Source organism: Lepisosteus platostomus, chromosome 2, assembly GCF_059453375.1.
Source record: "Lepisosteus platostomus isolate fLepPlt1 chromosome 2, fLepPlt1.hap1, whole genome shotgun sequence".
Lineage (NCBI taxonomy): Eukaryota > Metazoa > Chordata > Actinopteri > Semionotiformes > Lepisosteidae > Lepisosteus > Lepisosteus platostomus.
In genome coordinates, this window is record NC_142612.1 from 29,321,490 (window position 1) to 29,348,744 (window position 27,255).

A 27,255-nucleotide genomic window follows, 5' to 3' on the forward strand; every position below is an offset into this window, starting at 1 on the left:
CAGAGGCCACAAATGGAAATTGAGGACAGGAGGCACTTTACATGAATGGTTGTGGCAGTATGGGATAAGCTTCCCTGCCATGTTGTTGTACCCGATACCCTGGCTTCTTTCAGGAAATGGCTGGATGAGACCATTACCTCAATTCAGTACTAACACGCGAACGGGCGAGATGAGATAAATGGCCTGCTCTCATTTGTAACCTTTCTTGTGTTCTTATACATGGGAACTTTAGTGATATGCATTTAAAACTGAGAACAAGAGACACTTATTCACACAAGGGGCTATGGGAGTGAAGTAGCTACTCACCCATTCCTTCAAAGTGGATATCATTGCTTTTTTCAAATAACAAATGCCAGGAAGAGATCCTTGGATCAATTAGCTACCAAATCCCAAGCCAGCTAAATGGATTGAATGGCCTTCTCTAGTTTGCATACTTCTGTGATCTTTTATTCAAAACCCCAGAGGTGAATAATGTACTGTAGTTATATGAGCATATTACTAGACCTATGAAGCCTTGCACATACATCTAAAACAAGAGACAAGAATCTGAATTACATTATCACCGACTGCAATAATAGCCTATTCCTGGCCTACATGAATGTGATGAGGACGCAGGTGCTAAATATATACTGCTTATTTAGAAACTCACATGTAAGACCAATAAGAGCAGAAGACTCATAAATGAGTCACAGGCGCACACATTACATGTTAACCAGCACAGGAAAATTGATGTGTTATTGTACCATGAAAAATACAAATATAAAATAATAATCACAGTCATGCTCCATTTAAATACTATTTCATCATACCTCTATGTTGATTGCTAAACTTTAATTTTTTAACTTTAACATTCGGATCGGCAGATCATAAGGCAGCCAAGTATTTTATTCAGACTATGAATCAGAAGCACTTTGCTTCTTCAGACAAAAGAAACAACATTTAGAGCACCTCTGTCCCACTTGGTCATTTGAAAGATTTTGTAGCCCGTGATTTTTAGAGCTTTTGAAAGTGCCACAACGTCTATAACTGAGTCGTGCTTACTCTTTCACATCCCTTCAGGCTAAGTAGGAGGAAACAATCACTGGCCACAAACCCTAGACTGATTAACACTACATTACGTTCTGTCATGTTATGAGAAAAACAGGAGTGAAATGGTCATCTCTGCATCTTGGGGATTTCATATGGAGATCTATATTGCATTGTACTTCCACATAGGCAAATAAGATAAGCTTCATCTACATTACCTCACTGCACCACAGCAACATTCACTAAGTAAGCAGATTGTACACTGCCAGAAGCTAGTCCAAACTGCGAGAGTACAACAGAGTGGCTTCCCACTGCCACTCTGTTAACTCGTCAAGAGCTGCCAATTAGATTTGTCGCACAACATGAAAATGGTACAGACACACAAGGGATTTCAACACAAAATCTTACTGTTCGTGCACAGGAGAAAGACTGCTTCAAAACATGCTTCCGATGAGAGGTGCCAACTGCAATATGGGACCAGATAAATTCCAATGCTTCGCGAAGAGATAAATGCTCCCTCTACCCCAGGGTTAGGTTTATTTTACTACAAGGGGGGAAAGGTTGTTTATTGTAGGTGCTAATGGGAAAACACAATACCCTCTCGTGGTTTAGAGTTTCCCCAAACAGTAGCTTTGGAACTCATCCACCCACACTTCCAAAGTGGAGAATATTTCAGATCTTGCAGCAACAGACAGCAACAAAGAATAACAAAAGTGCTTATTTCTCTTGCCTAAGGGGATTTCAAAATACAGCAGACAAGAAGAAAAAAAAGATAAACATGAAAAATGCCCAAAGACATTTACCTCTGCATAAATTGAGTATTTAAGAGAAGACAGTATTAAATGTACTGCAAATCGTGGAGGCCATGTTATTGTTTGATCTTTAATCCAATGAAACTGCACTTGTTCTGGAAATCTAAAAATTAGAACAACAACTGGACATCAAAGAACTATATATGCTGCTCTGTGCAGCAACAAGTACCTGTCATAAACACCTCTCAGTGCTCTCCCACACACAGACTTAAGAGTTCTCAACTTAGAATTCACATAGTTCCACACCAACCACACTATTTGTTATGGAACTGATTGAACACAAACCTATCTATTATCATGTAAAGGCATACAGCAGAAACTTACGGTCATCAAATGGTGCCATCTCTTTGTCTTTTCAATTGTAACCTCAGGTTTAAATGGGCTAAATTTGCTTCCTCCCAGAGGACTGAACCATGTGTTAAACAGGTATCTGACCTCTGAGATTTTTAGTACAATGATGATTAACAGTAAAATCAAAATGGCCTACCTTTAAGCTAGCGAGAGGCAGATATCAGTAGAGTGGGAAACCTACCTTGAGATAAGATCCGTAGTACTTGGTTACATAGGGGCTGTCGCACTGGCTCAGTACAGTGATTTCCTGCTGAATGTCTTCTATTTCATCCTCCGCTTCCTCCAGGTCAATTATTTTTATAGCCACAACTTTCTGAGTCCGATTGTCAATGCCTTTAAACACTTCTCCAAAAGAGCCTTTGCCAATCTTCTCCAGTTTGGTAAACAGTTCCTCGGGGTCAGCTTTTAAACTCTGGGAAAAATACAAAAAATAAAAAGTGTTTTATTTCATTCATTCTTCCACATAAACAGTAAACACCTGATAGGAAGAGTGACAGAAAGACAGGCCCCCAAAAATACCAGCATTGTGCAATGAAGAAATCACAAACATTTAAAGCACCTTAAAGGGAAAAACAAGATGCACGGTCCCGAGACCTTTTCTAAGCCAGGAGGGCTAAACTCGAGTTTGAAAGAACAACAGTGTCTTACGCTTTTCATTCAAACATGGCTCAGAATAAAATGGATCAACCAGCTGCTCAAGTCGGAGGAGTTAACATGGCTTCCAAATCTGTTAATTGACTTTTAAAGGCTGTCTATGCAGCCTGCTGGACAGCAGGTCCCCAGGACCAGGCCTGCCCTTAGCCACATGATTAAATGCGTTACGGAAAGAAAATGAAGGAAGAGAAAAGAAAATTCTGACCCAAGAGTGTTATGAGTCAGATTGGAAAATCTGCAAAAAGTTTGAAATAAACTATGTTTCACGACAAGTCTCAGGTTAAAGCTTGCCTATACAGAATAAACCATTCAGCGCACTACAGGATACTCTTTCTTTAATTCTGTTCTGAAATTCTCAAGACTCCAGGTGGGATTTGTTCAACACAATAATGGCAGTAAAGGACTCCATAAGAAGTACGTTTAAATCCAGTGAACACCACTATAATAAAATTCGCAAAACAAAATTCTTTTTAACTTAGTCTAGAAAAATGAAAACAACCCAGCTCAACGTGAATCACCGTGCTCTTCCGCCTGGAGGCAGACTAGTCAGAAGAGGGCCAAGCAGTTTGCGCCGAGTGAACTCTGGAACAGAGGCTAGATGTCGGGCAGACTGGAGCTTAGGTCATGACAAGACGCATTTGTTTGGTGAACAGACAACCTCAATCAGGAGAAACACTGACTGGCCTCAAACATTCAGAAAGTAACTGTGATGGAGAGATCAGAGCTCCAAATATGATTATCACCATCAGTCTTGTATATATTTTCGTCTTTTTTTTCAGCTTTATTTATCTGTGTAACCCATACGTAGAGAGTCTTCTTACAAGACAGGCACTGAAATTTGCATGATTCTCTGGCTGCAGCAGATACCTCTTAAATGAAGGCAACTTTCTTCATTTTTACAAATCAGGTCTGTTAGCCATCCAATTATTTTTAGCATCTCATTGATAACAAAATCGTAAAACTATCAATCATCTCATTGATAATTTAACAAGCACGATTTGAGAAACCTCAAACTTACAATAGCATACATAACACAAGAGCAGAAACATCAAATGTGAAAGATTTCTTGACTGCTTTCAATATAAATATTTAAATCAGCCCCTTTGGGCAATTGTATTATTTTTTCATACCCTCAAGACTAGTGTCAAAATACATACTTAAAGAAACCCCTTTAGCCAATTTCATACATTCAGCATTGTCTTTATTTAATAATTGATTTGCAATGTAATTTTCTTAATGCTGTATTATCTTCACCAAGTCAAGACGTTCCTTGACTCTAGAAAGCCTAGTAAGTTTCACTGTAGGGGTCACAGGACTTAAAATCAATATGGTGGAGTGCAGTCAGGGAGCCATCAAGCACAAATGGAGTTTTACTGCAACAGATAAAACACTGTCCTGCCCAGACCATCACATTTAGCTCTCCCCATCAATTACTCTATCCTTGTGCTCACTGCTGTTCGGCAGGGTGTGCATGTCAAGTGTGAGCTTCTCGAGTGGCTCAGTCAGAAGAGACGCTAGTTCAAGGTCGAGGTCACGGGTTCAGGCCTGGGCCATGTCACTAGCCAACTGCGGCCGGGATATCCTGACTGAAGGCATGTGATTGGCTGGGTGCCACCAAGAGTATGATGGGATTTATCAGCCAGGGCCAATCAAGGACCTCTGCAGCCTCCTCCCTTCGATGCTGAACCTCAGGTACGAGACAATTGCCTCCAATGAGCTAAAAGACATTTGCCATGTAGCTGGGCAGATCACAGCAATCCTCATTCTATTTAGCATGTGATTGATTGTACCTGCAAGCCAGTAGGCGAAAAATACAAACTGGCAATCCCAAATCAGATGAGTATATCAAAATTAATTCTAAATTTTAAAAATAAGTATAATTTGGCATTACTTGGTTGTTTTGTCCAAATAACGCAGCACTGCAACTGACAAGCAACCAAAATGCTGAAGACATCTGATATAAATTCAGGCACACTCTGTCAAATTAAATGCTAAATTAATAAAAAATTGCCTTTGAGAGACTATAAGAATTATTTCTAGTGATTTCAGGGCAGGAAATAAACTGATAAACATCATGATAGTTGGGGTGGAGGGGGCAAGCAGCAGTTTGAAAAAGATGTTATCAAGCATGCTAACGTTCCAAGGGAGCAACAGCACAGCAGGAGACACTCATGTGAAAAACTCAAGAGCTGGAAGCTTGAAATGCGGCAACCAAAAGAAAAAAGAACTGGCACAGACTGGGTTGCAAAAGGAGCAACAACCAGCACAGCAAGCAGAAGAGTTAAAGAAAAGAGCATAACAATACATGCTCACAATCTGCGGTCCAGCTCACACCCTTGTGCCACCGAGAGAGCACAAGATGAAACTATGCAATAGTACATTTAAGACCCAGGAGGCACTCTTTATACAAAGAGTTGCGGGAGTATGGAACGAGCTACCCAAAGCTACCTAGCCGTGAAGCCGTCACACTGGTTCCCCCTAAGAAACATCTGGAAGAGACCCTTGGAGCACTTTTGTCTACTAACTTCCAAACAGACTTGATGGGCCAAAAGGTTACAATTCTTAAATTCCAACATGCCTTCTCCCTTTTTCTTCCCTCCCCAGGCAGGCAACACACTCTGATCTCACATGCAACACTGCAACTTCCATGCAGCCACGCTCTCTTAAAGTCAAATGAACTGTACTGACATCACAAGTCTTAAAAATACACACTAGAAAATTAAGTGTAAAAAGTGCCAGACAGAACATGAATCTACACTTACAAAATCACAGACTTCCCTTTTGTGCTTCTTTTAAAAACACTGCCAGCAGCGACACAACTTGAGACCACATCAGAGCAAAACAGAAGCGAACCAACTTTTTCACCTTAATGAAGCCAAGTTGTACAAAGTTATCATTTCCATATTACTGAACTGTGCCATTTTGCACTTAGCCATTCGCTAGTTCACCTGCAAAATGTGAAGCTTGGTTGCCTGTTGTCAATTTAAACATATTTAAGGTATTTTCCAAGTCATGGCTACTTTTTTTTAGTACACCATTACAACAGTGATGTAACATTTATGTATTTATTTTTTTCTGTGGAATATGGTGCAAACAATGTACATAAATACAAGGTATTAAAAATTAAAAAGGAACCAGTCTTTTATTACTGTTCAGTTTTTCATGTTTTCATTCTCATATGTATTGTAACAGAATCTGTATCGTGAACTAAAATTTTGATATCTCTCACCAATACAATGTTGACAGAGTGCAACCTGAGCAGTGTACTAAGGAAGCACCGCACAGTTCAACTGCTGGCTCCATCAAATAGTCTACACTTTCTGCACGATCTTCATGATCAAATCCAAACTGATAAAGCTAAAAACCGCTGAAAGTATGCAGATTCGATTTTCAAAGAAAATCAGAAGATATGCAATTGCTTATGTTTTCAACTCCTTTGCTAAATGAATCCTAAATCCATTTAGGTGCAAAGAAAAGCTCGTAAAATAAATCTAATCTAAGCTCTGCATGTAATTAAAGTGGTATAACTGGACTTCAGACTAAATGCATCTGTCTCTGTAAGTTCTCTCAGACAGATATTGAATTGTATGTCACAACTCACATAGTAATATGATGAATCGACCATTAACAGAAGCTTTTAAACCAATCAGGGATACAGCAGTAGAGTGGCAGCAATCAGAAGACAATAACTTTTTCCTGTTGAGTACAGTGCAGGCTATCACTAAGAAGTGGAATGTGCATTGCATCACCCAGACACTACACGATCAGCCCATCCTATTAAGCTGAACAACTGGGCAAGCAGAATAAGCTACTGTTTCTATATGTAGACAATACACAGATTTCTACATAAACCTGGTCTTCACGAGCAAGTAGACTTTATGGACAAAGACTTCATCTTATATAAAATGTATTGCAAACATGAAACAGAAGGCTTTCTGGTCAAATAAGAAAAGAAATGAACTTTGTGGTCTAACTGCAAAGCATTTATCTTTTAAAACCAGCACATCACCCAGTCTGCCCCATGCCAACTGTCAAACATGATAATGACAGCATTACAGTAGGAGGATGCTCTTATCTGAAGGGACTGGGTTCCTAGAGGAAAACTTGCTCAAGATACCCAGTAACATGAAACCAGGTGAAAATTCTGCATTTCCCCAGGTGAATGACCTGAAGCATAAGGTCCTTGAGTGGCCCAGCCAAAGTTTAGGCCTTGAAAACTTATGGTGAGGCATGACAAGTGCAGTTCAACAACAATCCCTGGCAGAACTGGAGTAACTTTGCCAGGAAGAGTGGCCAAAATGACACCATCCCAAAGGCAGCAGAGATCTATCCACAATTACCGACAGCAGAGGCAGCTGACAGGTATTTCTACCAAGCACAGACATGTGGGGCTCCATATTTATCCAATCAGTAAATGTCACTTTGTTGTCCTTGTTTTCAGTCTTTGAGATATTCAGCCTTTCTGGACCATAGTTTTATCATTACAGTTTAAAATCCAAATTTATTTTAGAAAATATACACATTACTTGTAATTCCTAAAAAAGGAAAATGCTGGAAGGCAATAAATGTTGCAGAAATGAGGAGAATGCCAGTGTTTGTAAGGTGGTTTTCTATTTTTAATCTATCTTTAAAAAACATACTGGCCAGTATATTTGTGTCTGAATTGTGAGGGTGAGCCCTGTGATGGCCCTTACCAGTAAAATGAGGTTTTCCATTAATGGATGGTTGAACAGAGTACATGCATTACCACTTGGTCACCCCAGCTACCAACAAACCCATTTGCAGATGTTAAGGTGGTACCTTTTAAAACGCAGACTATACATGCTTATTCATGAAATTTTTAATGATGTGTTTCCCCTGTGGCCATGAAGTACTGCTCTGTGCTACAAGTAAAATACTTTTAAGCAAATGCTTTTTAGACAAAAATATATATACATTACTCCTGAGAATATAACCTATAGCCTTTTTGATTTTAGAGCAAGAAGAAATAATTACAACCATGCTGTGCAATATGAAGTCATTAATTTTACTGTAGGATATACTGAAGAAAAATACTTACATGGGCAGGTCAGTGTATTTTTGTTTGTAGGCATAGTGATGAATTCATTTTTAGTACATTTTAAGTATAAGGAATTGGTTAAAAATTAATACATATATGAGGTACCAAAATAGCTCTAAGTGCTCACAACAGAAGCTATTACAAGACCTTACCATTAAGAAGAACTTGAAATGAACTTTAGAAATAGTATTAGAGGCCTAAATATTTCAATCTCTGCTTTTAAATATTTTGAATTACTAGCTCATTCCTCTGGTGACCCCATTAAAGCAGATATGGCATTATTCATTTATTTTTCACTTGCATGTCTGTCCATATACAAATACAGACATACAGAAAGAGGTACAGATATGTATTAGCCTGCACATTGCTGTATAATAAAAGCTAAAAAAGGAATTTGGGATTTTTCAATGATTCTCAAAATTCTCAAAAAGAAACTGGCATGACAAAATCACAAATTATGAAACCCAAATGCATAGCTGGAGGCGTTCTTAAGCAGTACAAAAGTGTTATAATTTATTTAAAGCACATTCATCTGACAGCCCTACACTAGGGAATAATGACCATACAATCATCTGATCTGGTGCTCTGAAACAGAGTGCAGTCTGATGTGAAAAAAGCTGTCTGCGGTGTATTGCGATGTGCATTTGTCATCTCTTCTGTCCGTGTGGACGTAAGTGTTCTGTGAGTGACGATACGGGTTTCACCCACTTCAAAAATGGTCCTTGACTGCACCCACTTTCTGAACAACAATGCAGATGTTCGCCTCACAATGCTGTATAAAGTCAAAAAAAGAACAGCTTCACTTAAGACACGCCAGCATCAATTCCCTCCACGCCTGTGGTACTCCCACTTCCAACAGGAGCAAGGTGAGGTTTTCCCTTCCTGACATTACTCATGGAATGGGAGAATCGGCTCCTGTAATGTACTGTAAATCCCCTGCTGAAGCTGAGGAGTTCCTAATCATAGATACAACATGGAAGGGGAGGGAATATACACTTCTGGGAACATTCTCCTAACAGCCCTTCATTGAATGTCCTTAGAAGATGGGTAAAACTCTGGAAAGAAAAAATTCCAAAAATAAAATCTCATAATAAAATGAGATATTATGATGCTTAAACTGGATACTTAATCTGGTCCCTGCAAAAAAAAATGCTGCTGCTGATGATACCAATGAAATTCATCCACTTAGAACTACAGTGTTATAGAAAGAGCATAATTACTCTCTATTACCCTATTCCTTCACTCCTGACTAGCCATCACCTAACAAAGGATGCTCTCCACAGCTCCCAAACTCGTCTTCATTTCCATTTTTCCACATGTGCTGCAAAAGTAAGTCGCTGGAATTCATGTTTAAAAAAAATCTTCCACTCTCCAGCTGGCCACCGAGCAGCAGGTTGAATTTCCAGTTTCAAAGGAAACTTTCATCAATACAGAAGGAAAAAGTGTTCTTAAAATTATAGCTGATCTTCTCAGACCCTCCCAACGTCCATATACTGCAAATGTGTAAAATAGCCACAGCCCCTAACATTTTATTTTGCAAAGCTGCTATGTTGTTCTCCAGCTTGGGCTTCACATTCCCCACGCTTTAGGGTTTATCAGTAACTATTCACATTAGCATTTCCTCTGGATGAAGTCATGCATACTTCATATAGAAACCCTCTGGCATCACACAGTAAGCAAAATGATAGGGATGCTAGTATGAGAAGTTTAACACCAAAAATGACTTCCTCTTCTCTCAGACTCTGTGGGACCTTTCCCTGTAAGGCCATATTACACATTACACCAGAGGGTCGGGCTGATTTCCCAGCACTGTGTGAAAGTACTCTGCTCCCAAAAGACATTAAACCCCATTATATTCATTTCCTTTTAACCATTTATGTTGTTCAAGCACAAATCACCAGGCTCTGAAAGGTCAGAGGTGAAAAGCTGCCCCCCTTTCCTCAGAGTCTTTTGCACTCCCTAAGGACAGCTCTCAGCAGGACACCGCACAGGCCCACAGGAACAGGGAGCCAGGAAGCTCAGCCACCTCCACAAACCATCTGTACTGCCCCAGGCCTGAGAGGTGGAAGCCGACTTCAGTGATGTACGAGAATGTCAGTACTGTATACCAGACAGTGCACAGGACTCCGTTTTCTCCACTGAACCATTTTGTGTTTATCCACCTCCCCGTAAATGATGAGTAAACTACTTTTTCATCAAAGTAACAGGCAGACTTTGCTATTAATTCTTCTTTGTGCTACATGGAATGCAATGAAATCGGTATTCTCAACATCATCCTTGTAGATTAACCCAACTGAACTTATTTTCATCATAGTGCAAAACCTGCAACAAAATATTATATTACTGCTGCTCCAACTGAAAAAGACAGTTTCAATGCACTTAATTCTTTGCACAAGTACCCGAGACAAGACTTTTACTGGGCAATTGCCCAAGTTGTTTCTTTTGATGTAAAACATGAAGGTTTTCCATCTTACTCCTCTCAACAAATAGATCTAATTAAAAATAGAATTGTGAATTATTTTCTGTTCTGATGCCACCTGATTTGGAACAGTCAACTGTGTGATTTAATTTTAATCTACTGGCTCACTGCCACGAACACTATGACCGCACACAGGGGAGAATGAGGAAGTACAGGCAAACACCTCCCAACTGCCCACCTTCGAGCCAATTGTCTTTCACAGTCAACACAACCCCATACGGGAGGATCAGCACTGATTGTAGGAGAGGCCTGTCACTCCCTGGCAGCACTGCAAATACCCAGGAAATTGCGGGGTTTTGGCATGCTCTCTGCCCATAGTAAGCTAGTGCTTGGAGAATCTCAGACACAGCTAGTGAATAGGCCTGGGCACAAATCTGACAAAGAATGTTTGGACCATTGAACACAAAAATTATTTTAAAAAATGTACTCCCAGTAATGACGGAAGTTCAGTGAAGTCGCTTCACTGAAAGATGACTCAAAGAAAGAGGAAGAGATAACATTGTTATGGAACACAGGGGTAAAATGCATATTTAACACAACAGATTTGGAACAAACCAGGCATATTTTCCAAGAATAAGCCCACTTGACTTGGCTTTCAGACTATTATTTAACACTCTGTACTAAGATGCAGATTTTCAGTTTGTATCGTCCTCTGTTTAAGAACATTTCCATATCGTACATATTGCTAAATCACAATGTATATAATGTCTGAACAAGACTCATGGATAACCATACAGTGCATTAAACTCTATGTTCTTATTTGTCTTGTATCGAAGAGAACTCTTTATATCTCAGCTTCTACTTTAACTTCATATCAGTATCTTTGCAATCCTTCAAAATCCTATTGTCACAAAAGAGAATTTTACTAGTTTCACCTTGCAGGTAATCTTGTAGGCTTCTGCTTTACTTACCACTGCAGCAAGATGGTCATGATTGGGTATACAAGTCAGAATTTCACTATTACAAAAAAAGGTGAGATTTAACCTCTCTTAAGCCCTTCGAGGCACATTGAATCGTAAACTTTAAACATTAAAACTCAAAGGAATCTTGTGAAACCTACTTTTCACAAACTGCTCAGTCCTAACAAATCCTACTTGGATGGGTTGAATCTGTACACTTTGTTCATTACACTGCTGCAGCTGTCTCAGTCGTTGCTGAATTACCAAATTTTGGAGGAGCTCAAATATTAAGGAAGATAAGTCCTTTAATAAAAGCAATGTCTCTGCAGAGTGTACACGTTTTACCCACAGCACAGAGTAAATGAAATGTATACTTCAGTAGGGGCTAGGCACATGAAAGTAATGCTGGCATTGAACAGACTTTTTAAAGCTTTCACACAATGAGGCCACTTACGTATTCTGTGTGGTGCATACCTTCTTTTGAAAAAGTCCAATGTACACATTATGAAGCTACTAAACTTCACGGATATGTTTTATTTTTACTTGCTTGAACACAATTTAGGCCCAGGCAAAATCACCCAGTTATTTTTATCCATTTCGAAATTGTATGGTTTATATGATATCAAGACCCCCTCCAGTGTTATACCAAGCCAGGTTAATTCAATACAGACTGGCCACGTCTGCATTTGCTAGAAATCTTACAGTTGTGTTTGTTTTTTGCTTGAAACCTACTACTGAGGACAAAAGCCTAGAAATCGAATAATAAGATGTTTTCAATGAAGCAGCTGAAAATCCAAAAAGTGGGTACAGTGACTTTAAAAGGTGCTCCTGGACTGGTTGAAGCCAATAGTTTCCATTCTCTTTGCACTTAGCATTTTACAATTGTTTTTTGTCACTGTTTTCATTACTTCCTGTCAACAGAGTGTATGATTAGGGGAAAAGATTCCAGCATCCTTTTCAGTGTTTACAGATGCTGAGGAATTTCAAATTGACCTAGTCAGAATCTACTACTGTGATATCTCTACCTTAGAAGTTTAATAATTCAATAATTTCTTCCAAATGTGGATGCAACTAAACTAAACCTATGGGATTATGGTCTCAAGTTCTCAAGATAGCTTTGTAGAAGAGTTGGACTTTAAAGTTGTTGATGAAGCTGAACATTAACCCACCTGTCGGAGATGTTGCCGTTAACGTTTAATTCTGTGTGGTTCGTTAAAATGAGCTTCAAATGCATCATAATCCCATCTTTATTCCACCTGCTCTGACATCTGAACAACTAACACATGCTTTCACATTTCATTAGTATTACATTATTATAACTTACAGAGATATTTTCTACGGCCCTAGGACAGAATTCTGCAACTCGTGTACTAAAACTACTGTCTCTACATGTAACTACTGTTATCTGTAAACTGCACTACCTGCCTGTAAAATTTATAGTGGACTTAAAGGTTCCCCTGCTCTCATATATAGCACTGAATATTCTCTTCATTCTAAGATCTTTTACATGAGTATAGTCCAACTGTTAATGTGATTCAGGTCTTCTTACTCTGCTGAAGTATTCGCTTCCCATATCTGTTTAGCTGTCAAACGTTTTAGAACTCTTTTAATGACTTATCTTTTCATTCTACAGAAATTGTAGACTAAATGCTACAGGCTGCTTGCTGCAAATGAAGTGATGTTACAGTTTTCAGTATCATGTTCCTCATTTCTAATCTGAAAATATCTTAACCTGGACACACGTTTCGTGGATAGAAGAAACTGTAACAAGATTTTCTGCTCATTCTTTGTCTCAGACTAAGGTGTTTGTATACTTAAAATCAGTACACACTGCCTGCTGGATAATTTACTTGTGCCTAAAACCATTTTATAAAAAGACATAAAAACACTATACTGTAAATATGATGAGGCCAGTTTTCTAAAAAGTACTGAAATGTTAGTTAAAGATGTTAACGTGTGGTATAAACTGACAGACAAACTTCTTAAAGTGTTCATTTTTAAGACAGACATTTTGTACAGCAGTGTGGGTGACTGCAATAAGGATCTCTGAGCATTAATGCAGTCATTGAAGGTGAAAAAAAAGCCCGGGTGAAAACCAAGCTTTTGAGAACATGTTGGGTCAGACTTCCTTCACCACAATGGAAAAAATAACCATGAGCTGGGGGCATGTATTTTAAACGCTGGGAACTCGACTGCAGTTTCGACAGTCAGCAGGTCTGAAACAATCACCAAAGCCTCCTGAAACTCCCTCTGAAATAATTCCTGTTTGATCCAGGACACCCAAATTCAGAGACCAGACAATGGCTGCCCCTGAGGGGACAGCCTTGTTTATTCTGTGTCAGGATTACTGCCCTTTTAGAGACCAGATATCTCCAACAATCCCTTCCCCGGCGTAGCTCAGCAAGGCTGAGTTAATTTGGCTTTTTAATGAAAACTAACTTGTTCTTTTACACTTAAAGTTTTTTGAGCAGTAAAAGAACTAGCAGCTGGGTAACTGTAACTAGGATAAAAGTAAATTGAGGGCACTGAGTCACTGTATTCATTCCTAAATCCAGCCCCACTCCCCAGATAAAAAGGAGCGACACTACTGCACAGCTCTGCAGAGAACCCAGGCCAGGGGAAATGAGCCACCTTGCGCAAGGAGACGAAAGATGGAGTGAGTCAGCAAGCCGGGGGATGTACAGTGCTAATGAAAGCAGCCTACTTTTCAAACGGCAGCCTGTTGGTAAGTCATCGAGGCAACAGATGTGTTAATAATCAGCACGCAAGGCACCCCCTTAGTCTCAGCTGTTAACTGTAGCCCTGGTGTTTTTTTCCTTCTCACTGCTCCTGAGAAGAAAACGTACAACTGTCATTCGTATTTTTTAGGCTTTTAAGCATCCCAATGTATCTTGAATAAATTACTCTTTGGCAAACCACGAGGAAATGGCTGCAGTTTCACAGTGTGACTTGAACTTGGTTGGCCATCACATTTTGGTGCATTTAAACATCAAGGGTAACGGGGGTAAAACAAGCTGATCGAAGCTACAAACAGAAGCACATGTTCACTCCAGAGTTTATGGTTTCTCCAGCTGCTGCACTGTGTTGCGAGTCCTCCATTCTGGCAGAGCACTCCTGAGGAGTTGTTAGAACAGGACATAGGGTTACAAATGAGAGGAGATCTTTTGGCTGATTTTGCTCACTTGTTTCTTCATACTTAAGTCACCAAAGTGTCTCATGCAACAGTTTCTTGTAAGCAGAGACAATGGGTTATTTGACATCGTGGCTGAACAGCTTAGTCCATACTTCATAGCTTTTGTGTAAAGAAGTGCTTCCAGTACTCTATCCTAAACATACTTCCCTAAAATTTTGCACTTGTGCCGTCTGATTCCTGTTTAACTGTTGGTCCTCAAGAAGTCCCGTGTGCTGACTTTTGACTTCAGCCAGCACTTCCTTGTGCTGAAGAAAGCACATCAATGCGAGGAGATTTCAATAAAGACTTTCACTGTTGCAAAGGCTGAAACTTCCCTGAGGAAGACGTGTATTGCTGGACTCCACTGGTCTGTGTTCTAGAGAATGTGACCCTCCTTGCACACCTGCATTAGGACGGCAATGTGGGATGCTTGACATGTATATGGGAAATAATGACATTTCAATATAACAAAAGTGAATTTTTGCGAAACAATAACACCCGAGTATGTTTAATCTAAAGAGGGTATTTTTATACAGACTGACAAAAGGTCTTATAGTATCTCCTGATATTTACTAAAATGGAGCGTATAAAAAAGTTTCTTTTTTCTGCTGTCTGAACTGCAGTGAAAATAATATCTGTAATTTGAATAATGCACATAGTTCTACATGCCTTATTAATTAATTAATGCCACAAAATACCCTCTCTGTTGTTTAAACAGCCCTTCACATGCCCATTGTATTTATGAGATGACCAAGTGACCTAGATCTAAGGCTCATTTCCAATGTTACTGGTTAGACCAGAAAGATTAATGCCTCTAAAAATACATAGCGACCTGAAATTAACCCACGATGAAAGATTATGTCAAAATCCAAAACCACACATCTGATTTAATCTCTTTTCCAGTCCCCACATCTCCAGAAAGCCCAAAGACAACACAAAATCAAAGAATGGGATGGTTTAGCACGTTTCCGAATATGGCTACTTTCATTTTTCTGGAGTTAATTTCAGCTGAAACCAAACCAAGATGAAGCATTTTCACCTTCTTGCAATCAAAACGTCTGTGCTTACTAGGCAACACTAGATAATTTATCTGCTGCTGTTGCTCATTTATCAAAGAACCTCTAGATTTCAACTGAAAATGAGTTCATTCTTAAGAGGTACAATATACAAGCTGTACATCAGTGACGTGCGGTTTGCTGCAGGTTGCAGATGCTGTCTTGTGAGATTCTGTCCCATTTCTCTCACAGAGTAATAGAAGCTGGCATGCCTGTACCAGCTCACTGGCCTCTGAAACCTAGATGGCACTTGTCATCCCAGCTCATTCCACAATGTTCAATGAGGCTCATGTCTGGACAGTAGGGCATCCACAGCATACTTTTAGCATTCTCATCATGCAAGAAAGCCAATGTTACATGAGTAGCACAAGGACTTGCCTTAGGATGAGCCCACGAGAAAGGTAGCAAATAAGATCTAAGGACTTGATCAGTATAGTTCCCTTCAGTCAGGCCTCCATTTTAAAACTATAGTGGAGTTCTGTAGGGACCACACACTACTGCCCTGACTATCACAGGGAGACCTCCTCATCTGTTAGCTGTAGACAATGACAAACTTAAGTTTCTTAATGTCTGGGCAATGCTCCCTGACATTGTCTATGCAAAACCCTGATTCACCACTAAAAAGCATGGTTCCACCGCTGTTGTTCATACATACCCATGGCACAAAGGTGTTCGTCTCTTGATAACTGAGCACAGGAGCTAATTTCTGGGTGTTTCTTTTTTTAAATTCCAACAAGCTTAAAATTGAACAGGTTAAATAACATCACCTGTGCTCAATCACATCTCACACTAATTAGGTGATTTTGTGGTTATATAATAAACACTCCATTGTCTTTTGGGTCGAAGCCAGCCATGAATGATTAATTAATCCAAATTATGCCAACAACATTTAATCGCTCTCCAAAACCTGTATACTTCTTCTCAAAACGTACACGAGGGGACCTGCTTCATTTACCACTGAGACGCAGTGTCATTTGGAGAAGACCATCAAAGACACTGCCTGTCCTGTCATACATAGGAAGAGACATTTTTCCTAAACCACTGCTCCAGAGGGAGAATTATTATAAAGATATCATCGTTGCTATGAGGTATGAACATTGCACATTTTTCAGTTTCATGTTTTTATTAACAAGGCTTCGTCCTGTTTTCTGAAATTGGGATGCCCATCCCATCATCATCACTGCCCACTGGATTAGAACAACAGTGTCAATGAAGAGTTGCCACTGTGCAAGAAAATACTGGTATGTTATCTTTTCCTGCTCTACCAAGCAGTATTTAAAAAAAAGATGTATACAAAAAACAAAACACAGAGACCTACCAACACCTGGTTTATCTCCACAACCAAGGAGTCAAGGGCTGCAAAAAAACCACACTATTCCCAAACCCAAATCCTAGTGTGCTGGATTTTCCGGAGTAATAGGGATCTGTGTTCTGAAAACATAAGGCACTTGACAGTCCACTTTGAGCACAGGAGGGCCTTTGCTGTCCAGATTCTGTAGTTATGGTAGTAATTAACTTATTTGATAATGCAATGAGATAAAAAAATAAAAACTGATTTCACGTGAAACAGACTGATCAGTGAAAGAGACATTTCAGTAAAAGCAGACTGAAGGACACTGGGAAAATAGCCCACTCTGCCACAGAGGCTTCCCAGAAGCGCAAGCAACAGGTACACTGCAGGTGTGCGCCTTCGTCACCGTCACACTGCAACAGCCCGCATCCTGTCAGCACATTTCGCAGGGCTGCACTACTGACACGGCAGAAACCGACGACTGCTATGGATTACTCAACTTCCACCAGAACAATCCACCTCTTGCATTCACACCGATACTAGCAATCAGCACGCAAGGTACCTCCTTAGTCTCAGCTGTTAACTGTAGCCCTTGTGTTTTTGTTTCCTTCTCACTGCTGCTGAAAAGAAAACCTGCAACGGTCATTCCTATTTTTAGGCTTTTAAGCATCCCAATTTATTTTGCATGAATTACTCATTGACAAATTATGAAGTTTCACAATGTGACTTGACTTCGGATGGCTATCACATTTTATTCCATTTAGAAATCAAAGGTTAACTTGCTTTGGCTAAACAAGCTGATCTAGGCGACACACAGAAGCACATGTTCACTCTAGAGTTTAAAATGGTTTCTCCAGGTGCTGCACTCTGTTGAGAGTGCTCTATTCTGACGTATTACCTGAGGGTAACACGGTGACTGTATACCTTGTTAGAACAGAACATATGAAAGGTTATGCAGAATGTATTGATGAAACCCATTTCAAAAGCCACTGAAAACAGTGATGTTCCTGTTGTTTATAGATGACTGTGCACGTGTGCATCTTTGTCACCATCATGTCACAACAACCTGCATCCCATCAGCACATTCCACAGGGCACAATTCTCCATGAAAGTACCGCTCACCCCACCCCCACCCCCAAACACAGAGACGGAGCCCTCCAGCTTTGGATCGTACACTTCCTCTCTCTCTCGTGAGAAGGGAAGTCAGCTGAAAGCAGCAAACAGAGATAAAGTAACTGAAGATGTAAATTCCGTCTAGTTTGAAGAAGGCCAAGAACAGACCTATATAACTATATATTTAGGATAAAGGCAGCAAGAGAAGAACGCCAAAAACAACGGTTCAAAGTGGCAAGATTGCCGCACTTTGACAAAAATGAAAGGAACTCTGAAATAGGCAGAGAAAGTATTTAAAGACGGTCTTGTATAAACAGCTGAAAAGTAAAAACTGCAGGGGAAACAAAGGCAAAAAACAAATGTTATAAAACAGCTAATTTAGATCCCTGCATATTTAATGTTTCACTTCCTTCTAAAGGACAATGATTAAGATTCCCATGGTAAGTACACCCTTGCTGGCTTGACTGTGTGCTTAATTATGTTTTCCAGATGAGACTGGGAGCAAATGCGAAACAATCTGTATTTTCCTTGGCTGAATTCTATGACCCTAGAACAGCAAAAAGCCTGCTATGCTGAGAACGAAAGCCCAACTTTGGATCTCAAGAGGCTGAAATTAATTTACCCCTATCATAGCAGGAAGTGACAGTGCAAAAGGAGCTGATATGCGGCTTCTGGGCACGTTAAGGCAGGTAATGTATGTGACCGTACATTTCCTGTAAGGGCAAAGCCATGTTTCCTCGCTTTTAAAAACCGGGAGACATTTGATCAAATTAGACTTGGATGGGGTACAACAAATGGGGCCACTGATGCTAGAATGAAACTGCTCGGTGGAAAGTGGGTACAAGGCATGGTATAGCACGAATAAGTCAGTTTTTTTTACTTGAATCAAGTTACCTGCAAAGACGCAGGAAAAAAAGTGTGCGCAGCACAGTTCCAAAATATGGCTATGTGCTCTGCTACAGCAGGACCAGCAATGCAGTGGAACATCCTCTGTGTGACCTGAGGCTTTGCAATGCCACTTGTTTACAGAACACTCAGTACTTCTGCATTCTGAAGCTCTGGGCCAACAAAATGCAAGTGTTCTACTGCTAAGTGCAGGGAAATACAAACTAGTTTTTCATATTTCCAGTAGGATTCCACAAGAATAACAATCCAAGGTTACAGGGGATAGAACAATCGAGTCATCCGTGACACTGTCATTTGTCATCTATGGCTTTGCACTGGTTATTTTAATCACTCTATGCTGTAAAAACATTTGCATAAATAAATTGCTGAATGCCAAAGTGTGTTCGATAAATCTGTAGTATTCCTTTTCGGCATACAGTAGCACCAAAAAAGCTCCAACACTACTTGGCTAAATAGGATGTTTACCAAAATGATTTAAGTTTAAAAAGGAGAAAAAGAACTGCAGGAGCACTATGTGTCGCACTGTGCAATCTGATGACAACTTGAAAAGGCTATGTAATAAGAACAAGCCCTGGAATACCCACAAAATGGAAAATACATTAAGCTTTACTACAACAGGAACAAGTCATGCAAAATTGAACAAGCAACCTCTTCTCCTAATGTTAATAAGCTGCCTCTTCTTTGGGTTTCACATTACTTCTTTTTTTCGCCTTTTCCCTACAAAATACAGACCCTTCATTGAAATGGAGGAAATGAGAGAGGAAAGGAAGTTAAATTACATGTAAATCCACAGTCTCTCTTAAAAATGCCTTGTTTCCCACCATTGAATCCTAATAAGCTTCAGAGAGTCTTTAAAAATTAAATAAATCTTCCCTTTTCTCATTAATGGCAGAACAGGACCATCCAGATAAGTTACTGCATCTCAACAAACCTATGCTTAGCATCAAAAGAAACTTTGTAATTATGACTGCAACAGCTTTACAAACTGGAAAATGACAATATTTTTACAGTAGCTGTAGAATGACATTTAATTGAACAGACTACACTTTAATTATGCTGAGCAACATTTGTCATCAACAAGGGGTCTACTGTAAACGTCACAGACTACTGTGTGTGGCCACAGTTGGAAGGAACACAAGCTGAACATCTGCAATGCCTGCTTTCCATCAGACTGCAGATGCTGTCTTGTAGGATTCTATACCTTTCCTCTTGTAAAGCCTGGAAAAGCACGAGCATTGTTAAATGATCTCCGAGCCCTAGATGCCACACATCATCACTGCTCATCCCTCAAATGCTCAATGAAGCTCCAAAGTCTAGTGAGCAGGGCAAGGCACACAACTGTCACATTCTCATCTCACAAAAAAAAAGTCATTGTTACATGAGCAGCAGCAGGACATGTATTATCCTTTTTGACTGCTGTCATGTCAGGATTTGCTCACAGGGAAGATAGCATGTGCGGTTGCAGGACTTGATCAATGTCGTGTAGTGCAGTCAAGGTTTCCCTCAACTACTACGAGGGCTTTTGTATAGTACATAGACAATCCTCGCCTGGTCATCACAACTGCACCCTGGTCTGATCTCGGCAAGGTCTCGTGAGTCATGGTCTCTCAGATTGTGGTCTAACACTCAAGGACACTGTTGGTGTTACAATTTTTAATCTGGCCAGATTAGAAATTGCTGGCTGTAAACATCCCAGACGGTGCAGTACAGTCCACTAACTTGTACCAAAGGCAGAAAGGCACTGCTCTCTTGATAAACAGTGCCTTTCTGTATCCTTTTATTCTTCATATCCACCAGGCTTGACATTCAACATCTTAAAGCACCTCATTACATGTGCCTAATCAACTCTCTCACGAATGAGGTGATTAAGTGCTTACGCAACAGGCAAAGTCATTCAGTGTTATTAAAGTTAGTCACGAATGATCAATTCAAAAAAGGAGTGAAAACAAAATCAAGAAGGAACACAGCAGCAGCAAAAAAGCATTTGATGACACAGTGGTCAGAGCTCTGGTCTCCAGGCCAGAGGGCTGTGGTTTCAAATTCAAGACGAGATGCAGCTGCTGGACTCGTGAGCAAGGTGCTTCACTCAGATAGCTAGTATAGCTTAGCCCAGTAAATTCCCTGCTGTCTAAATGGATCGCTGAGTCATTGTAAAAGAGAATTTGCTTCCAAATGGTTTTTCCAGTTAAATGATTGTTTTCAAATAAAGAAAGCTCTTGGTTTAACAATATTCATTTTTAGGTACCTTACAAAATGCAGCTGCACACCTATGACAACTATCCCCTGAAGGTCTATTTCTGCAGATATGATGGCAATATGGGCAATTGTCTTCTTACCACCAAAAATACTTTCCAACTGCTGTGAAAGCCTGTGCCCCAGTTTGCATTCTATTATCCCACAACAAAGACACCCCGTTACTGTCAATCTAATGCCTTATGGCCTAAAGCGTAATTCAAGACCCGTCTTTTAGTTGCAAAGCTAGTACTCAATAGTTCTTTGCATATTCGTGAACCATTCATATGAATAAAGGCAAATACAGTGCTGACTGCCAGTAAGAGCTACTGCTGCAATTGAGATAAGAGATAAAGATGCATGCGTAATTTACAGAATTTCATGGGGAAAATACATATGATATAGATAAACACATCTACAAAGAAAAACAGAGATGTGTGAACCTTTTTTTAATCAATTGTACATCGCACCATGCATACTATGTAAGAGTGACACTGAGTATATTGAAAGCAAGGGCTTCCAAAGAGGTATGGCTGATGCATTAATGAACCAAATACCATCCCAAATGTGGGTCATGCTTAGGGTCATCTAAATAAGCTGGTTGGGCCTAAACGTGCAAATTGGCCAAATCAACGACATTTATAGACTCATCTAAGTGCAGTGAAAAGCATCTGCTCATCTTAACGCGCTCCATCAGCGTACTTTTGACATTGTCCGCCATATCAATAATTCTATGACTGACTGTGTCTTTCGGAGGGGGCAGCAGGTCGAGCTGTTCAGCAGCTTTTTCTCCACACATAATACGTGTCAGCTCTTTGGCAACGGTAAACAAAGTTCTTCACAAGTAGTATGGGGCTTACCTCCTTTAGCAATCCGCAAGCTTGCATTTTTCCCCGTTTCAATTTCAGGAGCTTGTCTCAGAAGTTAAAAGAAGTTTTTATTTCATGCGTATGGGAGCGAAACACAGAGACACTCGGTGTACTTTTCTCAAATTAACCTAGAACAGTTCTTAAATATTTTTCTGTTATCTATCACACTTTCCTGTGCTCACAAGATTGCCAGCATTCATAGTATGCATTTCTATGCTTTCCCGTGCTTTCAACATTGGCATTGTTCCAAAATCACGCACATTCTCCTACCTCCCTATTTATTGGAGATAACTTTTTTTAAATACAATTGGTCACTTGCGTTCGTAGCATGCATTCCTATACAACAGTATAGAATTACAATGTAGCTCTTGTGTCCACTCAAGTATTAGCACGTGCTGTATCATAGTACGTAGGCTGCATATTCGACACAAACTAATTTTATTAAAATAGAAAATATGAAAACCCGTCCCAATTTTTCAGTGCACACAACAAAGTTCCAGGGTCATATGGCGTACCACCTGGCGACGCTCTGCGTACCACAGTTTGAGAACCACTGCCTTAGAAGATATGGTCTGTGCTAATCACTGCTTAATGTCGCCGAATGCTAATCTTCACCCCATGTTGCAGCATTTCTCTACTGTCAGAAGGGATGTCTTCCAGGATGACAATGGCCCCATCCGCAGAGGTCACCAGCAGGCTTGATGACCATGGTCGCTCAATGGTTGGATGAGCATGAAATGTCATTCATATGACATGACCTTTCACAGTCACCAGACCCAAACTCAATCTAGCATTTATGGGAAATTCTGGTATGACCCTGATAAATAATTTTCCTCCATTCACCTCCATCAACCAGGTGTGAGATGACTGACTTTGAAGGATTGTTTTTTATATATCTTTTATATAACACCTTGACAATCTCCAAAGTCTTGTAATTCTAACAACCTTAGATAACCTTATGCCTGGACTTTCTTTGTTGTTCAGTGGCTACTTGAACTAACGATGATCTCGCATCTGTAAAAAGTTGTTTATATTTAAAATGCCTTGTTTTGTTAACAATATGTCCTTGTAATTCTGACATAATGCATAGACTGCAGGTAGCTACAAATTAAGTTTTTGAGGACAGAAAGGCGAGAAAGTAAAGCCATCCAGCTGCTGGAAGAGAGGGCTGCCTGGGACTGAAAATTGTAACTTCTGTTATGTGAGCTCTACCACGGGAAACAGGTAGAGAATGTAAAAGGAGAGAAAAACTCCAAATGCACAAGGCTCAACTTTCGAATGAGGCCAGAAGTGTGCACAGACGTCACAATATGACGACTGTACAATCTCCACTGTTTAAACTGCAGCATTCATTCTTAGGAGTCTGAACGTGTCGGCTGAACTCGGGATGAGAGATTTAATTTATCTACATCATGTTCTACACAAAATGACTAAAACATACTTTGACACGCTAAATAGTTGTCATGCCAATGTTATTTCCTGTTCAGTCTGCTTGAAAATGACTAATTTAAGTAACAGGTAATGCTGAAACATCCCTTTAGTTCCCATGTTCTGATAGCTATTGGAAATTAATAATCAGAATGCTTAGTCCTAATTTAAGTTAAAGGATTGCATTTTTGGATTTAAAACTATCTGGAATAATTCAGAGATGAAACATTTTATGCACACTATCTCACATCCTTTTAGATGGCACTTAAAAAGTTAAAAGATAGCATGAACTGTAAATGTCTAGCTCTGTAAAATATAGTCTTGCGTGCAGAAAGTGGAGATTTATTTCTGAATAGCAGTAGCAAAAAGGAAATCTATACAGTACACACTGTGAACTTTAGTTTCTACATTACAACAAAGAACATGCCAAACATCTCTTTTTGCAAGGTTTACAACTTCTTTTGTAAATTGTGGTGTTATTTCTAGTGTAATCAACAGGATGTCACATGTAAAGACATGCAGAAATCTGAGAAGCAAAGCATTTAGTCATTCAGTTCCCCTTCAACGGTCAACGTTTTTAGCTAAATTTCTTAGAATACTAGGAATTCTGCTGAATACAAGCCTGATTGGGGGAAACACTTCAACAACCAATTCAATCCCAGATACATAATGAGGCCCCAATGACGTACAATTTGCCAATGTGTCAATTATGGATGACATCACAGCTTCACAGCCATAACTAGAGAGAATTTTCTACTTAACACTTGTTAAGGCGGAAATCCATTAATCTCTCAACAGCCTTTGGAGTTGAGCAATTGAGCAGCCTGAATGCAGTAATGCATTCATGTCAGCCTGAAACGTACTAAAAGGTTATTTCGTATTCCTTTAGGTCTTATATTATCTTAAAGTGATTCCTTTAAAAATATTTTTTACCACGTCGGTGCCGAAAGCAAATAGGCATTTAACATAGCAGTTAGGTGACGATTTACTCTGTGATCATCTACTTAGTTAATACAGTAAAAAAGTGCACGGAATCAAGACACTGACGACCTTAAATTAGAGGCACCTCTTCTGCGGAACTGCAAAAGGATTCATATGTTCAAGTCGTCTGCTGACAATTCCAACAGCATTGTAATTAACGTTATATTTTAATCTAACCCTTGTTCTTTACAATACGTCCCAAATAGAACAACTGTCCAATCAAAAATTATATTTATTGATTAAATAACCCCACAACGAAGCAAACTCTACTGCTCTATGTAAAGGTTACACTCGGTACACCATCCTGCTACAAAGAATACGGCAGGAGTGCTCTCCTTTACAGGCCAAAATCGTAAAAAAAATGTTGAAAGTAAACATCCTCAAGGGCGTCTCTTCTACCCTCAACTATTCAAAGGTTTAACCCCTAGAAAAGATGCATATCTACCGTCCTTATATCTAACTCTTGCAAAGTGCATTTGTCGTTAAAGGCAAATGCTGTACAGACCCTCTTTTCCTGTTAGTGTTCTTATGTTTCGGCTGTTAACAAGCGCAACATTCCGCTAGGAAATTAAGTACAGCAATGCACATTGCACTTCGGTGGTCCTGTCCCTACGGACGGCTCTCAATTACTCCAGTGCCGGAGAACACGGGACTCGAGCGGGTAAGGTCTCACAGGCCTCTCGTAGTCCCCCCACTTCCTCGCTACTCCTACACTTAAAAGTGCAGGAAGGGGGAAATGTTTGCATCACCAAAAGCAACATCTCTACTGAGTCGAAGCCGGCTAGAGCGCCACGATTTCGAGTAATGTGCTTTCGTGTACTGCTGTGCACAACGTCTCACCGCAGTTCTCCGCCTAGTGCGATACAATATTGCCGCTTGGCAAGCTACAGATGTTTTTAAGTAACGATTGTGTCTGTTTGCCGCGGTACGCATTTCAGGGTCGTGTAATGTTTTTCCACTTAGTAGGTTGAACATTTAAAGAAAACGGAAGGTGAATGTCTTACCTGCATCCCAGGCAGGCCAGTCTGCACCGGGGAGTGAGCCATGGCGTACAGCAGTTTAAGCCCGAGAACTTGTCAAGAAACAACAACACGATCTCCTAACTCGGATCCCAGCAAATGCGAATTTGTATATTCCTGTCCTCTTGGATTTGTGAGTTATGTCCTGTAGATACGAGAATTTATCCACAGAAAACAATAAATAAAAAAAAATCACAGACTGACTTCTGGCAGCCCGGATCAGGTTTACCCAGCTTTCCGAAGGGTCCTTCCCTTTTTTTTGTTTGGATGAAAACCAAACTATTTACCTCCAGAACATGAACTACAAAAATAAAAAAATAAAAATCAACGCATACTGATCACAGTCCGAGACAGTTTTTTAAAATATACGCGCCGGTGACGTGCTGTGCCTCGGCATTTTATTTTTTTCACGAAAGGGAGCGCAGGCTTTTTGCTTTGGTGTGCAATTCGTCTTCCGTGGACAGATCTCCCACCGTAACACACAAACAAGGGTGCATGTGCTCCGCTACCATCCCACCACTGCTTGTCCAAAAAGGTGGCGCCCGTGTTTCGAAACCCACCCTACAGTAGCGCTTTAAATGATAATCAGCGTTAGAACAGTTACGATATATTATTGTGTTGTCCTCCTCACTCTGCTCTCCTGCCCTCCGCCATCTTGTCAGCACTGTCACTCTGACATCAGGGCGGATCCGGGCTCCCAGGCCCAGTGGCGCTCCTGCACCGGCAGAGGGAGCCACTCTTCCCGGCTCGCTCGGTCCTTCACTCCCGGGCAGAATGTTGGCCAGCCTCTACTCTGCTCTGCTGTGAAAAAGTAAAAGTAATAATAATAATTAATAATTGCTCACACTTATATAGCTCTTTTCTGGACACTCCACTCAAAGCGCTTTACAGGTAATGGGGTCTCCCCTCCACCACCACCAATGTGCAGCATCCACCTGGATGTGCGTATGGTATGTGTGATTTTAAGCTTATGCAATTACATTCGCCCGAAACTTGCAGTTGTTATAATATGCACAGGATATAATATGCACGTTCGAGCACAGGATTTGTGACAGAAATGATATAAATTTGATGGCTGTACAAAAAAAAAACATAAACCATTGAAGATTAACTTAATATTCATAGACGGGTGTTCTCGCCTAGGCCCCCCAAGGAAACAGAAACTTTAACCCATGTAATGGTAACCGTATTGGTGGCGCATTGGTTAGTATTGCTGGGGCCCTGACTTCAATTTCTGCGGTGCTGTCTGCGTGGAGTTTGTCTGTTCTGTCCGCGTTCGCACGGGTTTCCGTTTACCAAAAACGCTGTAGGTGATTTGGCTTCCCGCTAAGGTTCTAGGTGTAACTGGGTGGCTCCCCCGCAATCCTGAATTGGAAAAAGTAATTAGAAAGCAGATGGATGTAGTATTTATGTAAAAAAATGCATACAATGACTGCTGGTCGGTACAATGACCATACTTTTGGGCCATTTTGTTTTTAAGGGAAACGCTGAGTTCAAATATCTTGTCCACTTGGGTCACGTTGTTGATGCAAGTTTGCACAACAAATATGTGAATTAGCACACGCAATGTGCGGTCGTCTACTATATTCTAATGGAGATTATGATTAATAAGGATGATTATTTGACTCCTACTCGTTTTACTTGCATTTATGCTGGCAACCGCAAATATGTAATACTCGTGATGAAATAACCACACACATGCCTTTTCTCCGTGATCGATTCCTTCTCTCCGTGATCGAGTTGCTGACAGAAGTGAAAATCTAGTTTCACCTGTCCAGCTGGACGTACCTTGTGCAAAGCTTTTGGTTCAAGAGAAAAAGGGCAGACCATTAACACTGTAGCCATTTTCTCAGTGCATCGCCTGGACATTGCTGCGATTATACTGTTCAATTTGGGTTCTGTCCGATTC

The 27,255-nt window shown here is 40.2% G+C and overlaps 1 protein-coding gene across 1 annotated transcript in view; it reads right to left on the minus strand.

Moving 5' to 3' along the window:
• LOC148676174 (serine/threonine-protein kinase 24) overlaps window positions 1-26,031 on the minus strand; it is a 49,859-nt gene extending 23,828 nt beyond the window's left edge. The window contains exons 1-2 of the mRNA XM_088604131.1: window positions 25,332-26,031; window positions 2,371-2,601 (exon numbers count right to left, since the gene is read on the minus strand). Coding sequence (XP_088460257.1) covers window positions 2,371-2,601; window positions 25,332-25,373 — 273 coding nt within the window. The 5' untranslated portion in view covers window positions 25,374-26,031. The remainder of the gene's footprint in view (window positions 1-2,370; window positions 2,602-25,331) is intronic.
• Window positions 26,032-27,255: the final 1,224 nt, after the last annotated feature.